Below are 15,719 nucleotides of genomic sequence, written 5' to 3' on the forward strand. Positions count from 1 at the left end.
GTTTTAAACATGAAGTCCTTACACACACACACACACACACACACACACACACACATATGAAGATGATGTGATGGATACTGAGAAGAGCTTTTCATGGGGAATGAGCGTTTCGGGTCAGACCTTTTGGATTTTTCAGCCACCTGCCTGAGTGGTAAAATCCTTCAGAAGGTGGGATTTATTACCTGTGTATCTAGAAAATCCAATTTACAGTCCAGACATGATGGTTAGCAAAGCAGTCTGACATCAACCACCGTGCCATGTTCAAAGTCTTCTAAATCCCTTTTTCCCCTGATTCTGATGCTCAATTTCTGCATCAGCAAGTCGTCTTTACTGTACATAACTAAATGAATTGTGGAGCTGACACGTGATTGACTGGTTAGTTACTTGTGTTGACAAGTAATTACAAGGTGTACCCAATAAACTAGACAGTTAGCCACTGGGCTAAATGTGCATACAGTTCCTCCTGAAACAAAGGCAAAGTTCAACTGCTTGATGCAAATGCAGTCAGAAGACCCCCACAAGTTTAGGAATGTCAGGACAAAAGGAATTTGTTACGAGCTAAGTGAAGTTACACTGACCTAGACTTTCACAGAATGCCTTTCCACCAGCATAATCACTGGAGCAGAACAAAGCATTCGCTGTAAAGGTGCAAGGTGTGCATTTTCTGTTGTGTAAATCTACTTCCAGAATATGCCTACTAAAACAGACATTAACCTGCCCGAGCTTGCTTTTTCTATCTATGGCTGAATTCCTGAAGACAAATGTTGCACGTCTGGTGTGCGGTGTGTTTCTATATGCTCAGAGCTGCGTTTCAAGCCCACAGCATGCAAATTGACTGACATGTTCAGGAGGTGGGCAGAATCTTTAATGTCACACCTGACAAGTTCGCACCGTAAGCAGACGGCCACACACAAACACACAAGTCCGACTTCAGACGTGCTGGAAGAATATGAACTGTATTTTAAGTACAGAATAACAAAAACAAATCAATAAAACAGAAAGCTTTGTGCAAGAAGTGTCGGGTAAAAGCAAAATATCTTTACAGTGTAAACCAACAGGTTTATTGCAAACAGTGAAGTGCACAACACGCACACACGCGCGCACAGAAACATTCAAACATCCACATACAAACACACCAAGCTGCAGCTCAGCTTGAAGGAATTCAGTGTGCTTAATACAGTAAATGATTTACAGGTGACTGATTGTCTCATCACTACAGGTTTAACACCTGAGCGTCTTTTGCAATAATTTAAAGTAGCTAATCGGTCAAAGTCTGTACTCCCCCCTCGCTGGAAAGGAGGCGCTACTGTTTCAAAATTCCCCCCCATCTGCACAGATGAATCGACGTGTGTTCAAAGGTGAAATAACAGGATATGAAATGGATTGCTTTTATTGTGTTGCGCTTCCTGTAAGCGGCTGTAGCTAAATGAAGGTAAAATGCACAGGGTCTGGAAACACAACTAGAATTGCAAAGGGAAGAATCAAAAATAGCACACCCCCTCCCCTTCTCACACAATATTTGCATCACCATCCAAGACAAACGTTCATTTAGCTAATTCAACCTTTGGAAGAGATTTAAAAAGAAATGTGTGTTATTTCTTCAGCCACCTCTTCATCTTACACGGCAGTAACAACGATCTTCACGACGTCTCAGAATACTGTGGCGTTTTTGTTCGTAGAGCTAAAGCTCCAGGACATTCTTTGGCCGTATGAGCCTTGATGCATCTGACTCAGAGAAGGAAAAGAAAACTACCTGCAAAAACACATGAACTGTCTACGATACACACATACAATTACAGGTACAAATGTAACTTGCTTTTCAAAGCCTGGTGGGACAGTGCTGACCGAAGGGACTGCAGTCATATCGTGAGTGAGGGATAACATTCTATCCTGTGTTTTTCCTTCTCTCATATTTGCTTTTTTTCTTCTCTTCCTTCCATTTTAGGTCCAAAAACTTCTAGTTTGCCTCTTAAATTACAACATTCAATGTCAAGAATCATCTCAACACCCTTCTTTTTTTGGGGGGGGCGGGGTTGTTCACGACTGATTCCTCCGTCAGATGATTTTGCTGCTCTGACAGGAAACAGATGCAGTTAGGAATTCTTTGGGAGCAGAGATGGGTCCGCTGTCCTGTCCGATGCTGCGGTGGGTGTGTGTGTTTCAGATGGAGAGGGGCCGAGCTGTATGCCCAGGCTGGTAAGGAGGTTCTGGAGGTGTGTGACAGCGTTCACCAGCTGGTTCTTCTCCTCTTCCAGTGCAGAAACCTGCTCCTTCAGCTGGGCCTCCGACTGGGCCAAAGCCTCCACTCGGCTGTCCAGGCTGCAGACTCGTGCGTGGGACACCTGATGCACGACGAACAGATTGTTTAAATGGACAACGAACAGGTGGATGTTTTATCTGTGTTTGTATGTACCTGCAGCTCCTCCAGCAGATCCAGGTTCTGCTGTCGGAGGCTCTGGTTGGTTCTCTCCAGCTGTGCTGCTCGCTGCTGCTGGTTGAGGGTCGGCGGTGTGTCCAGCAGTTCATCCTGCAGCACGTGGTACTCCACTTCGTAGGCCTGGAGCTGCTTGGACACATCCATCTCACAAACCTGAAACGGAGTGCAGCAATACAATTAATGCCACCGCAACATCTCAGATTGTTTTGAGACAATCTTTGCTTAATGCCTTTGTCATTTTTTTTTTAGTGTTCAAAGAAAAACATGCTTTGAACATATAAAAGAGATATGAACTGGGGCAAAACGCGAGCTTTACTTCTCAATTGCTTAAACTTTTCACATTTCACACTTCCTGCTGATTTTTTTTTTCTTTCTAAAACATATCCTATGATTTTATATATTTCTATGAAACTGAGAAAAAAGACGCCTTGTTTGTTTCGCTGCAGGTTTTTGCTGCAAGACTAGTTCATTTGTAGGATTATTTCCAACTGTCATTGTGACATTTTCTTTAAAAAAATAACTGCAGGCATGCAAACACACTTAGTTGTACAAGAGCCAATACTACAGCCAGACTGGAAAACAAACATTTACAGGAGAAAACCTTCAACATTGAGGCTGCTGTCACTGGTATCAGTCATGCATTATAAAGGGCTTTTCTTTGTGGTATACTCAGGACTTAGAGTGTTTGTATTATTGCAGCTACAATGCAGATATCGCTTCAGTGCCCTCTGTTTGCCGTGGAACACAAACCCAGCAGCCCAAATCTGATGAAACTTGCAGAGAGGTGGAGCATTAAATCAAGATCAATTACTTCCAAACTGCTTAACAGAGACAGACTTTGACTGGTCGTTAGAAACAACTGCAAAAACCAAACCAAACAAAAACAAACAAACAAAAACGTGCTGAGTAGGGTTGTGGTGATAAACTAAAATCTCTTTTAGTAAAGTCTTAAGATCCACAGAAATGTTTGCCGTTTCATCCGGGCATGTTTGTAGGCTGCAGCCTCTGGGCAGAGGGTGTGCAGACAGCAGCAAAGCCAGGAAGCCCTAGAAAAAGCAATAATTTTAAACTGCAATTATACATGTGCAGTCAGTCAGCAAAAAGTTGACTTTTAGATAAAATCCACCAGAGCAGCTTCTTGTGGGCTGAATGAGGCTGTAGTCGTATTTATAGATGTTTTTAAATGTAAATACCTTCAAACAATCTAAACATGAGAGCTCTGACGATATGCTTTTGTCCCAATTCGATTTGATTCTGATTTTTTGGGTGCCAATTCAATTTAAATTGTGATTCTCACAATTCTTTGATAGCTGATTATTTTAAATTAATAACAAAACAAATGTATAAAACTTTTTTTGCTCGTCATTTCTCTTGATTTCAGATAGGAAATAACACAGCAGCCAGACCATCATTCTGCTGCTATAATGCCAAAGACGAGTAAAAAGATCAATAAAAACAATAAAAATGACAAAAAATTTGATAATGGATTACTTTCATTTATTTGAAACAAAAAAATTATAAAGCCCAAAAATCCCAATAATCGATTTTTCGATTAGATTTTCCCACTCCTACTAAACGTTATGTTTAAAATCTCTGATTACTTAATCCCACTTCAGCATCTGTGCTGCATTCAATGGCTATAGGAATAAAAAAAAAAAATTTTAACTGTATTTTTTCCTTTCTCAAACATAATGTAAAAGATTTTGAATCAACCTTTATGTTTAAAATGTGCTATAAAATAAATTTTTTCTTGCTGAATATTTGTGAGATTCAACTTCCCATTTCCAAAGTACATCAAATGCAACAACGACTCGTAACAACCGGGGAGTAGGACTGAACAGGGACACTTACAAGCATCATCCGTAAGGTATAAGAAAGTCATCCTTTATCTTTTTGTCCAGAAGTTCATTTTCTTTTCATTTCAAATAACAAATGCCACATCATGTTCATACTAGTTGTGAGGATAAAAAAAAGTTTCATCTTGACGTCACTCCCTCGTGGTGAAACAGTGAGTCATTCCACAGACAAAGCACAGGCAGTGGAAAAGTGGAAAACTTCCATGGAAAATTTAGAGATAAATGCAAACAAGCTACAGTACAGATTACCATGACATCAGGACTTCTCATTGTACCTCCACATCGACGTACTCGGCTTATGCTTTATGATTTACAGCATCTGTAATGCTTTTATAGATGTAAAGCACATTTAATTGTCTGGTACATGAAAGATACTATACAAACAAACTTGCCTTGCCTTAATCTAAGTATTCTTACATGGAAAGCCTGTCAAATATAATGTTATTGACAAAGAAGTTTTCCAAATACTGATGTATGACGTAAGAGTTAAAGGATGGGCTCACACCCAGCAGCTGCTCTCATCAAAGACAGGGTGGGGCACACAGTTTTAGCGCTCGAGCAGCGTTATAATCATCCACCTTGTCACTGTATTCTGTTAGAAAGTATATGAGTTGTGAAATCAGTTCTGGAAAAAGGTAAAACAAAAAACAAATAAAAAAAAAACAAAAAAAAACAGAGATGATTCAAATGAAAGAAGTTTAATGATTTCCCACATAGTCCAGGTGACACAACAACACTTCAGTTATTTCCACTCTATCAGAGCTTATCTGGCCATTGATTCAATGTTATCTATTCAAATACATGTGATCCCTGCACAGCTGACGAGTAGCAGTCCCAGTAAAGACTCACTTTACATGGAAATTCTGGTGTTGATCCAGTCTTAGCCTTTTACTGTAAACAAATGCTTGCTTTTAGATCTGAGCAAATCAAACTCAACTCGTTCAAAGTGAAGAGATATACTTGTAGTTATATTTTTCTCTAAATGATCTAAAACCCATTTATGTACTTTTTATCGCCGCTTCTTCACCCTGCTGTAACACTTTTAATTCTTTATGCAAAGCATTTTGATTGGTCTACATTAAATGTGCTACACAGTAAACTTGCTATGCTAAACTTCAGTAAACCATCATGTTCCACTAGTACCTTCCTACGATGTCCTCTACTGTTTGATTTCGTGCTTGTGTTGTTCTCACACATATGTAAGTCGCTTTGGATAAAAGCGTCTGCTAAATGACTGTAGAATAGAATGTTTCCAGTTTACATGATGGAATAAGCTTGCACCCCACATTAGACAAGCCTTCTTTTTTAAAACTCATCTTAAAACCCATTTTTATTCCTTGGCCTTTAACCCAACGTAAGACCGGTCAGTGTCCTAGAATTTATTTTTATTATTTGTTTTAATTACTATTTATTCAGTTTGTTTTATTGTTTTAATTCCGTATTCCTTGTACGACCTGTTGTTTTATCGTGTTATTTGCATTTGAACTGTTTAATTCTGTTTTATTTTGGCATATTGTGTACAGTGCTTTGTTTCGACTCTGGTTGTTTTAAAGGGCTTTATAAATAAAGTTGAGTTGAGTTTACAGATTTTCACAGAAAATCTGCTAAGAACTGCTAATGGTCTATTCTGCATACCTGTGAAGAGAACTTTGCTGGTATGGAGGAGAAATCTCAATTAATTAAATATTCCAGTGGAAAATCTTTGATTGTATTGTGGAATGTGGAGAGGATGAAATAACACAAGCATGATCATCAGAAATCAGTCATTAACTCATGGAGGTCTGGATTCAAAATCACTCCAAATAAAAGTGGAGATATCCGGTTACAGACTGACTTAAGTTTTGTGGAAATTCCTCAAGACAATTCACAATGAGTGCCAATGAGTGTAGTGTGTGCCACATTTACGCATGCACTCCTGGGTCCCTACAGCATCCGGTGATGCTCCTGATGAGACAACGGATGTTCTCCTGAAGTATGGCCTCCTAAACCTGAATCAGGCCACCAGTCAACCCAGACTGTAAGATGGGTAAGACACGATTGGATTCAGGTCTGGTAAACAGGCAGACCAGTCTGTAGCATCAATGCCTTCATCATGCAGGAACAGGAGACACACTGCAGCCATGTGGGGCCAAGCACAGTCATGTACCAGAAGGAACCCAGGTCCCACTGCAGCAGCATTTGGTCTGACACTGAGTCGGAGGATCTCATCCCAGTATCTAAAGGCAGTCAGGGTACCTCTGGCTTGCATGTGGAGGTTTGTGTAGCCCTCCAAGGATTTGCCTCCCCAGACCATGACTAAACCACTGCCAAACTTGTCATGCTGGAGAATGTTGCAGACAGCAGAATGCTCTCCACTGCATCTCCAGACTCTCTCACATCTGTCACATGTGCTCGGTCTGAACCTGTTCTCATTCGTGAAGAACACAGGAAACCAACGGTGAATCAGTCAATCCTGGTGATCTCTGGGAAATGCCAGTCGGACTGCACGGTGTTGGGCGGTTATTGACATAAGGCTTTCATAACACCCTTATGGAGTCTATCTCTGACAGTTTGACCAGAAACATCCATATTACTGGTCTGCTGGAAGACATTTTGTAGGTTGCACAAAGGAGCAGATAGATGTTTTGCTGCTGCGTTGTTGTCCTCCACATCTCCTAGTATATTGGCGTGTGTCCTGGTATTAACACCATGCACTCAACACTGTGTTGAGAAACACAACGAACCTTCTTGCCACTGATGCTGTGCATTGCTGTGCTATCCTGGATGAGCTGCACTACATGAGAAACATCTGGGTTGCAGACACCGGCTCATGCTACCTCTAGTGGTGAGGATATAAATGTGCAGGCATGTGTTGTTTTGTTTTTTTAAAACACCATTTTCCTGTGATAACAGGATCATTTAAGTCGTTATAACAGCTATTACAAATACAGAATTGCGAGCGGGCAGAGTAAGAAAAATTCAGTCAGACTCACACTCACTCCAAGTGAGAATTCAGAGACTCAAATCAGTCTATAACATGTCTTTGGGTTGTGGGAAGAAGCCAGGAGAGGACCCATGCATAGTTGGAGAACATGCAAACGCCACCACAGGTTCCCACCACAAACCTACTTGTAAATATAGAAGAATCATTTTAAAAAGGAATAAGCTATACTGGCTTTTATGGTTTTGTATTTTGTTTTTCCCCTTGTATGCCAAGACAACAGAAGTATTGTAACTGTATGTTGTCTTCTGTTTCTAGTAAACCTGACAGATGAGCTGCTTCTATCTGTGTTTATACGTATTGTGAACTTTGCTGCTGCGGTGTTCTCTGGTTCAAGTCAACTTTCACTAAGTCAGCATTGATCCAGAATTTTTATCTCGCCCAAATGCGGCAAGCAGCTGAACTGCTGAGGGGACTCAACATAAATGCAGCCTCTGTGGTTTTAAAATGTGTTGTACTCCTATAACTCTTCACTCTGGGCGTGATATGAGCTACATAAACGAACAAAAAGAGACATTATATACCTGTCCTGATGCCTTAATGGTATTTATAGGCTTTTCTTTTATAGGAGTTGTTGACAATGTGAAAGCACGGGAGTAATGAAAGACAAATCTTTCAGCACAGAATAGATTATTAAAGTTGGCAAACATCTGTTTTATCTTCATTGCTTTTCATAGAATAATAACAAGATGTGATGCAAAGTCATCCAAAAGTTCTTAAACTTCCAATAAAAAAATATTAAATCATGCATATAAAATTAAATGGAATGCTCTTTGTTTTCCATTAAAGTTGTCAAAGGTGTCTTTTCTCATCAGTGAGGAACTCCTTCTTACCTGGTTGATGGTTTTCTCCATCTGCACCAGACCCAGGTTGGGCAGCGTGGTCTTGATGAAGTCCACTATGGACTCCAGGTTGTCGTGTTGCAGAATTAGAGGCTTGTGGCTCCCTAACAGGCTCAAAGCTACCTTGAAGATGACCTCTGAACCCTGGAGAAACAGCATATCTGACAGAGGGCAAAAGAAAAAGAAAACGTTACTAAAGAATAGACAAAAACAGAATAAAACAGAATTAAAAGTTCTTAAAGGCTCTGAGGTAACAGGTTTTTTTTAAAGGTACTGTAACAATGTAGAACAACGTCAGATGTCGACAGGTAAGATTACTGAATTTATTAGTGACTTAAAAGCTTTTCACAAGAAGGATGACTTGATGTCAGTATTTAATGCTTAAGCAAACACAAATATAGACAAGGCTGAATCTGAGGAGTCAAGAGGAGGTGAGTGGATTTGTGTGTGCAGTGTTTGAGCACAGCAAGGTGTGGTATGGGTTGGGCAGGATCACATGAGATCATACACAAGATTAAGGAATGGGTGAGGAGGTGTGGAGCCCCACATGCACTATCGAACACATGACAGCACATAGATGATGCCCTCACACTCATGTGCACATAAACAAACACAAGTTGTTCCGCTCAGATGAGAATGAGGAGCCAGCAAGTCTGGTTCAGTTAAAGTAAACCATGTAAGAAATTAGGTGTAAAAACAGTTGCTGGTGAGGAATGAGGGACAGAATAGATAAGACATTAAAGAGAGATGAACTTGCAGTGAGTGTGATAACACACACTAACTCACAAACGAAAGGTCAATGAAAATTAATCACCAGTATCTGCTGAACAAGACAAACAAATGTGTTTCCATGACTCATTTGTAGGACGATTCTTAAGACAGGACGTGGTTTCAGGAAAAACTTGTATTTATAAGACATTTCCTTCCTTATCTCACCATGCAACTTCATTGGTTTATTGTTCAGTTTGACTTATAACCAATTTTCTCTACTTTGCATGAAATATGTCTCTTTCATTTGGTCTTTTACTACACTCCTTGTTCTTGCCCCTCCAACACTCTGGGTTCAGGATCTTACACATCATTTTCTTTCTGTTCTACATCAATACAGCAAGGCTCCTTTCAGGAAGTGAGTAAGTTTACCTGGTCACAATCTGGTGACCAAGTTATAGGACTGTGTTTGTTGAGTGCAGAAACATGGAGCCCTCAGATCTTACCAAAGACACGGGCCACAAAACCAAGAGGAAAGTGGGAGGCGAATAAAGTGAGAAACCAGGGGGTGGCGTACAGGCTGGGCCCGATCTCCTGCTGCTCCAGGTGGCTGTGTAGGTCCCTGTGGTAGTCATGAAGCAGCCGAGACAACTGGTACATCTGAATCTGATAAAAGTGACACCAGAGGTTGATTAATGTCGTATGTTAAGACAAGAGTCAGCATGTTGTACTCTGGTCTTGATCTATAAGAGTTTCAGTTTCATTAGCTGCTTGTATTGTGCAAATTCACAATTCTTATAAACTAAACCTAAACTCATTTCCCACAAGTTAACCCTCTGATGCATGAATAATAAAAGACAATGCCACATTTTTTTCATGTATGATATTTTACTCCTACAGACATGTACAGACACTTTTCTTTGTCTTTAATGTTGGTTGACTTTTTTAGTTTATTTGATCTATTCCATAGAAATATTCATATTATATTGTGATATTTATAGAATAAAATCTTATATAAAAATGGACAAGTATAATTTGTGTGTGTATATATGAAATTTTATACTAAATTACTTTATTCTTCACTGAGTGGCAGTGTGTTGGGTGACTTTACTAATGTCAACAGAAGTGGCAAAAACAAATATACTATCCTAACTTCCGGATATATGGAAAAAAGCCTTTAAATAGGTGTTCACTGTAGTAGACACGATGCATCTAAGGGTTAAAATGAAATCATTTCAATTTTGAACAAGTTCAAAGTTCACTTTGTTACATTTTTTTAGGAAAGAAATGAAAAAGGAAAGACTGAACAGTTGTGTGAATATAGGACAAAATTGTCTGTTTTATTATGTTGAATACCGTTTTTTGATGTTAAATATCAGATTACTTCTTCCCTAAATATTAAATTAACATAAAAAGAAATAAATAATTAAAGCTGCAAAGTTCAGGAATAGAGCCTTCAACTCCATTTGGTTTTCAATCAGAAACTGACTAAGCTCATGTTGAATGAATGAATTGATTTTTTTTTTTTTCCCAAACTAAAAAAAGGATTTTAAAAAGAACAAATATTGGTTACAACAAACAACAACAAATAAAATAAGTTTCTTAAGTTCGAAAAAGGGTTTTGGAAGAAGTTGGGCACTTATCTAGTCCAAAACCTCCTAATATTTACATACAAATGTTAGATTTAATATTATTCTCTCAGACATAACAAAAATCCATTCATCTTATTGACTGCTTAAGCCAAGTAAGGGTTGCGGGGGGGCCTATCCCAGCAGTCACTGAGCAAGATGCAGAGAACATCATAGACAGGTCGGCAGTCACAGTATATTAGTAGATTAGGCATCTGATGTGTACGCTGCATGTACAGCTTCTCTGCATCAGTATTGCTACAAAGCATAAGTGGTTTATTATGCTAAAGTGTGCAATGCATTGTGGGTAACGTGAACTGCTGATACATTATTTAATATTTAACAAGAAATTTTGTCTGTAGCAAGGCAGGGTTGTGTGCTCGGCAGTGTCAGTGTCTTAAAATCCTACATTTGTTGAATATTTTGTGCTTTTTCACCTCCTCAATCAGATGTTCTTTAAAGCTATCTGTTCAACCCAGCATCGGCAAAAATGTGGAAGTGACAGATTTCTGCTTTGAGCTTTCCCGCGTTAATCCCGCCCAACTCAAATGTCACCTTCATCACAAAATACTGCTCATGGCCCCATGAAAAGCAAGGATGGCTCAGCTGATGTGTAAAGAACAAGCTGCAAGATGTCTAACTGCCTCCATGACAAACAAAATGACGCAATTTTGTTCGCAAGGCTCCAAAAATGAGAAAAGTTTTTGGTTCTCGCGGAGCAACAAAAGAGTTTGGTGATGAAAAAGTCAAGAGTGTGCATGTGGCCTTAATGGGTTGGGCAATACTGGAAGTCTTAACCTAAATAAATTCCCACACAAGCCAAGCATTGTTTTTTGAGCACAACAGTGACGTAACACCCTAAAATTGATCCTTTTTTGTTCAAACATGAAAGACTGGGTACACTGAAACAAAGAGATACTGGATGTGTGTGTGTGGTTTACCTGCAGGATAATCATATCGGGTCTGTACTGCTTACGAAGCCCAATGTCATACATGAGAAATTTGAGCATGTTGAAAGCATCTTCTTCTCCCATATGTAGAAGCAGCACACCAGCAATGAAGGACAGGCCCTGGCAGTAGCCAACCTACAATGACAAAGACAACAAACTTGAAGTCTACTTGACAGGGAAGAGATTAAAACTTAAGCCAGAAAGACAGCTGACATTTATTTGATTCCTGAGGAAGGAACGACACAGATCACAAGAAAGACAAGAAATGATGAGAGGGAAAGAGTTACCTCAGGGTCAAGCAGGGAGTAGGCTTTCAGTATATTATATAGCGACAGCTGTCCTGCCCCCAGTTGGGCTTGGAAATATGGATGAGTAGGAAAAGTGCGACCTGGAGCAAATGGAGACATGAACACATATATCGCCATCGGCATTAAAGACAGTATTCAGCCATATCATTTTCATTTAACTCTTTGACTGCCAAAGACGCCTTTTCAGGTTTCTGCAAATGAAACGAAGGCGCATCAAAACGCCTCTACAATGCACCCCTCAAAGTGAGCACCCAACATGTGAATGCGGTCTGAGTGCTCACCCTAAAGACGCCCAAACGCACGCACCTGGCCAAAATTTCCGCAGTCCCGATAGAAGAGCCAAAATGCTCCAAAACACACGGGGCCCTCTGCTACGAAAAATGCCTGGCAGCCAATGAGTTAAGATAAAACTGACATATCTGTAAAACATGGTTACACAATGAGCTTTAACTGAATGTTCTTGGCTTTTGTTTGCCATTCTCTTTTGTGAGAATGAGCAAATGCAAATGATGTTTAAGAGACAGAAGTCTATAGTTGTGTGCACGTGTTTGAACAGAACATACACGCAACTGTACTTGGCCTTGGGATACTAGATTTCACAGTTTACTGTTAATGTAACCAAGCAGCTCGGTACATAACCATGTGTCAACTAATAGCTAGCAAACAAGCCTAGAAACCTGTTCCTGAAAATAAAGAAGTTTATGCAAATATAAATGCAGCTTTGCATACTGACTGTGAAGCCTGTCTGAAAAGCTTAACATATGACACATGACTAGTGTTAAAAACATGAAGACAATAAGGTTTTAGATCCATAAAAAAACAAAAAAACATTCTCAGCATGAGCAGACAGGTAATTAGCAGGTATGAGTACTCTGGGATTGTGGACTTTTGACTTACACCATGTGAAGAAGACAATGACACCTCTGTGAGTTGTATGTTTGGAATGTACTTTTTTTTTGGAGGGGGGGGGGGGGCTTAAATGTAAGTGAACATCATGCTTCCTCCCCAGCCTGAAGGAACGTGTGTAAGTACACAATGTAAAGTATAGGACAGCTCCACTTCACACGCAACCCTTAGAGAAACTTGTGCTTCTTTACACCAAGCGCACAACTTTAGACCTCATATCTCCCCCACTGTTGCCTCAATAACATCCCCAGCACACGTCTTAATTCTTCATCTCACCTTCACTTTAAGGCTTGATAGTAAACTGTCCCTATGATACCACTGTCTTGTCTGATTAGTCAGTAACACCTCAGGCAGATAAAAGACACAAAGTCAACAGTCAAAACAGTGGAGGTTAAAGTGATACAGGGATGGATGTGTGGGTGAATGCATATGTACAAGTATGTGGGTGTTATATGGGTGGGGTGTAGGTAGCAAGTACTGTATGTGTCAGTTTTTGGGTGGCAGGTGTTAGGAGCTTTTGAAGGTGGAAGTGATAAATAATAAACATAGCTACAATAGTTTGCAGTTCAAGACTTTGGGAGGAAATTGCTTCTCCCCCCCCCCCCCCCCCCCCCCCCCCTTACAGTTTAACAGTACTCACCCTAAATAATGACAGAAAACTAGCTGATACCAGGAGCTCGACATTTACAAGAGTACATGAAGGAATTTTTGCATTTTGCCTTGTATAAATCAGGTGTAAATCTAAAAAAAAAAACAAAAAAAACTTGAATTAAAACAGAAAGTTGAGAAATGTGATGTGGGTCTACCAATAAATAATGAAATATGATATTAGTTAAACTAATAAACTGGTTGCTGCATCTAGAAGATTTCATCGTAAAACTTATGTAAAAAGTGGAAGGCTATCGTCAAAATGTTGCTGCAGATGTAATTAAATATATCAGACAGTAAAAATGCTTCAAGAGCCTGTCTATGCAGAGTGGGAGCTGCTTGTTGACTTAGTATTTCATTCATTATAAAGAAAAGAACAAGACAGCAATTAACCACATGTTTAAGAGAGAAGAGTTTAACTAACAGCAACCATGGGTCTCATTCAACAAAATCATACGGTATTTCTAAAATTTGTTTTTAAGTTGTATTTGACAAGTTTGTTTTTTTTCCCCAAAAACCCTCCATCAGATTCATGAACACATTTGTAGACCACATAATTATTTGCATTCTTTCTCTTAGAAAGTAGATTACCAATCTCCTGGAAGTTTAAATAATGGACCAGCTGGCGCTATTTTGCACCACAGAATTCCCCAAAAATGTACGTAAAAGGTCCAAATTTCTGGGCCCTGTGCAAACATTTGCAGACAAAGGAGGAAAAATAAACAAAAAGACAAAATGACAAATTAAAATAAATAATAGGGATATACAATGAAGCTCGGTTTTATGATCAAGTGTTAATTTGATAATAAATAATGACATTGCGAGCTTCAAATAAAATAAAAACAGCTTTATGTACAAGCGAGTCATTTCTCCTGAACATGTACAGCGTGTCAAGACACACATCGTTGTGGTATCATGGCTAAAGAGGCAAGCAGCACACTGCAGAATAAATATTTCTTCACATAGTCTACTGTACCCTCTACAGTTTGGAAAGCAATTTCCACTGACTGTGGCAGCTTTTTAACATGCGATTTGTCTACGGAGCAAGACATGCATCTGATGAATCCTCCAGTTGAATCCAATAATCAGCAACAGAGTGTTGTATAAAGAGCCAGTGTGTTAATATCCCACTACCTTGGTATTGAACAGTAAAGTGAAATTCTGCTGTAAAGTGATTCATTGTGGTGGGAAAAAAAAAACCCATTGTGAAGTGCTGTTTCTCAGCCTTGGTATGCTGCAAGTTGCTGCACATATACTATGTACATTCTCCAGGTATGTGTATAATAAATGTCACTGGGTCATTTAGATGAATCACAAGCCTCATTTGATGCACACTGTTTCAACAAGTCACTTTTGCCTTTTCATAATTTTATCTAGTCAATTTACTTGACTTGATTTTTCTCAAGTATATTTGTATGTTATATTGATTATTTGTTTTAACTTAATTTAATATTTAATGCACACACTGAAGGGTTAAAGTCAGAGAGTTATGGAATAATATTATCTCTGCTTATAGCTGTATAACATCTTCCCTTGAAGAGCTGGGGATGAAATATTTAGACTTTATGGGCTGCACATTCCTTTATATTATAAAACAAAAGTGGTACCTAGGTCTATGAGGATGGCGTGTTGCTGTGAGGTGAGCTGTTTCAGGAGCTCCTTGTATGGACTGTGGTTAGAAGGAGGTCGGGAAGGAACCGTCTGCCTGAGCAGATACTGCTCAGAAAGGAACTTCCATATCTCTCCTCGGTGCTGTCGTGGGACACCTGCCAGAGAACAGACAAAGTTATACAGACAAGTGGAAACTTCACCCAAAGTCTGCCCATAGAAAGCAAAGCAGGAGATGATCTGGTACCAGCACATGAGAAGATGATTATTGTTTATATGAAGATTTCTGCTGTTAGCATATTAATTAAGCTCACTGTTAGATAAAGATAGTTTTGTTCCACTACATTGGTGTCAAACTACAAGTTCAAATGTCTCCAATGTTTAATTTCTGAAAAGAAATTTATACTAATCCTTAAGGGTGACCGTGTTTGTGCCTGAAAATGTTTAGGAGCTAAGAGCTGCTTTAATTAGAGGACAAAACTTAAGTTATGGAGCTAAATTTTGGTCAAACACCGGCTGATTTTAATGAGAAGAAAACAATTTGATCAAGCACCGATACATCTATTTGTGGAGCCGCATATGTACCTTGTGCAACCGCAGCATGTATGGTCTCCGTGTCAAACTTGACCTTTGTTCGTCCAGGAGTTCCCAGCATTTTCTCCCAGACCAGAGTGACCTCCCTTAGACATGGAGTGATTTCCTCATAGTCCAACTTCAGACGTTTGTTCTGCAGGTCGCTCTCCGACGCTGCAATACAAAAACATATACAGACAATTAGGCTTGCACAAATATCAGAAATGCATCGGGACTCGTGCAATGAACATGGGCAATATTCATCTTGCAAAGAC

General features: G+C 39.5%; 1 protein-coding gene across 1 annotated transcript in view; it reads right to left on the bottom strand.

The window, feature by feature from the left end:
* Window positions 1-937: 937 nt before the first annotated feature.
* tbc1d1 (TBC1 (tre-2/USP6, BUB2, cdc16) domain family, member 1) overlaps window positions 938-15,719 on the bottom strand; it is a 41,002-nt gene continuing 26,220 nt past the window's right edge. Inside the window, exons 14-21 of the mRNA XM_079263896.1 lie at window positions 15,457-15,618; window positions 14,871-15,029; window positions 11,689-11,789; window positions 11,393-11,536; window positions 9,330-9,489; window positions 8,107-8,276; window positions 2,414-2,590; window positions 938-2,342 (exon numbers count right to left, since the gene is read on the bottom strand). Coding sequence (XP_079120022.1) covers window positions 2,094-2,342; window positions 2,414-2,590; window positions 8,107-8,276; window positions 9,330-9,489; window positions 11,393-11,536; window positions 11,689-11,789; window positions 14,871-15,029; window positions 15,457-15,618 — 1,322 coding nt within the window. The 3' untranslated portion in view covers window positions 938-2,093. The remainder of the gene's footprint in view (window positions 2,343-2,413; window positions 2,591-8,106; window positions 8,277-9,329; window positions 9,490-11,392; window positions 11,537-11,688; window positions 11,790-14,870; window positions 15,030-15,456; window positions 15,619-15,719) is intronic.

Source organism: Telmatherina bonti (assembly GCF_933228915.1).
Source record: "Telmatherina bonti genome assembly, chromosome: 3".
NCBI lineage: Eukaryota > Metazoa > Chordata > Actinopteri > Atheriniformes > Telmatherinidae > Telmatherina > Telmatherina bonti.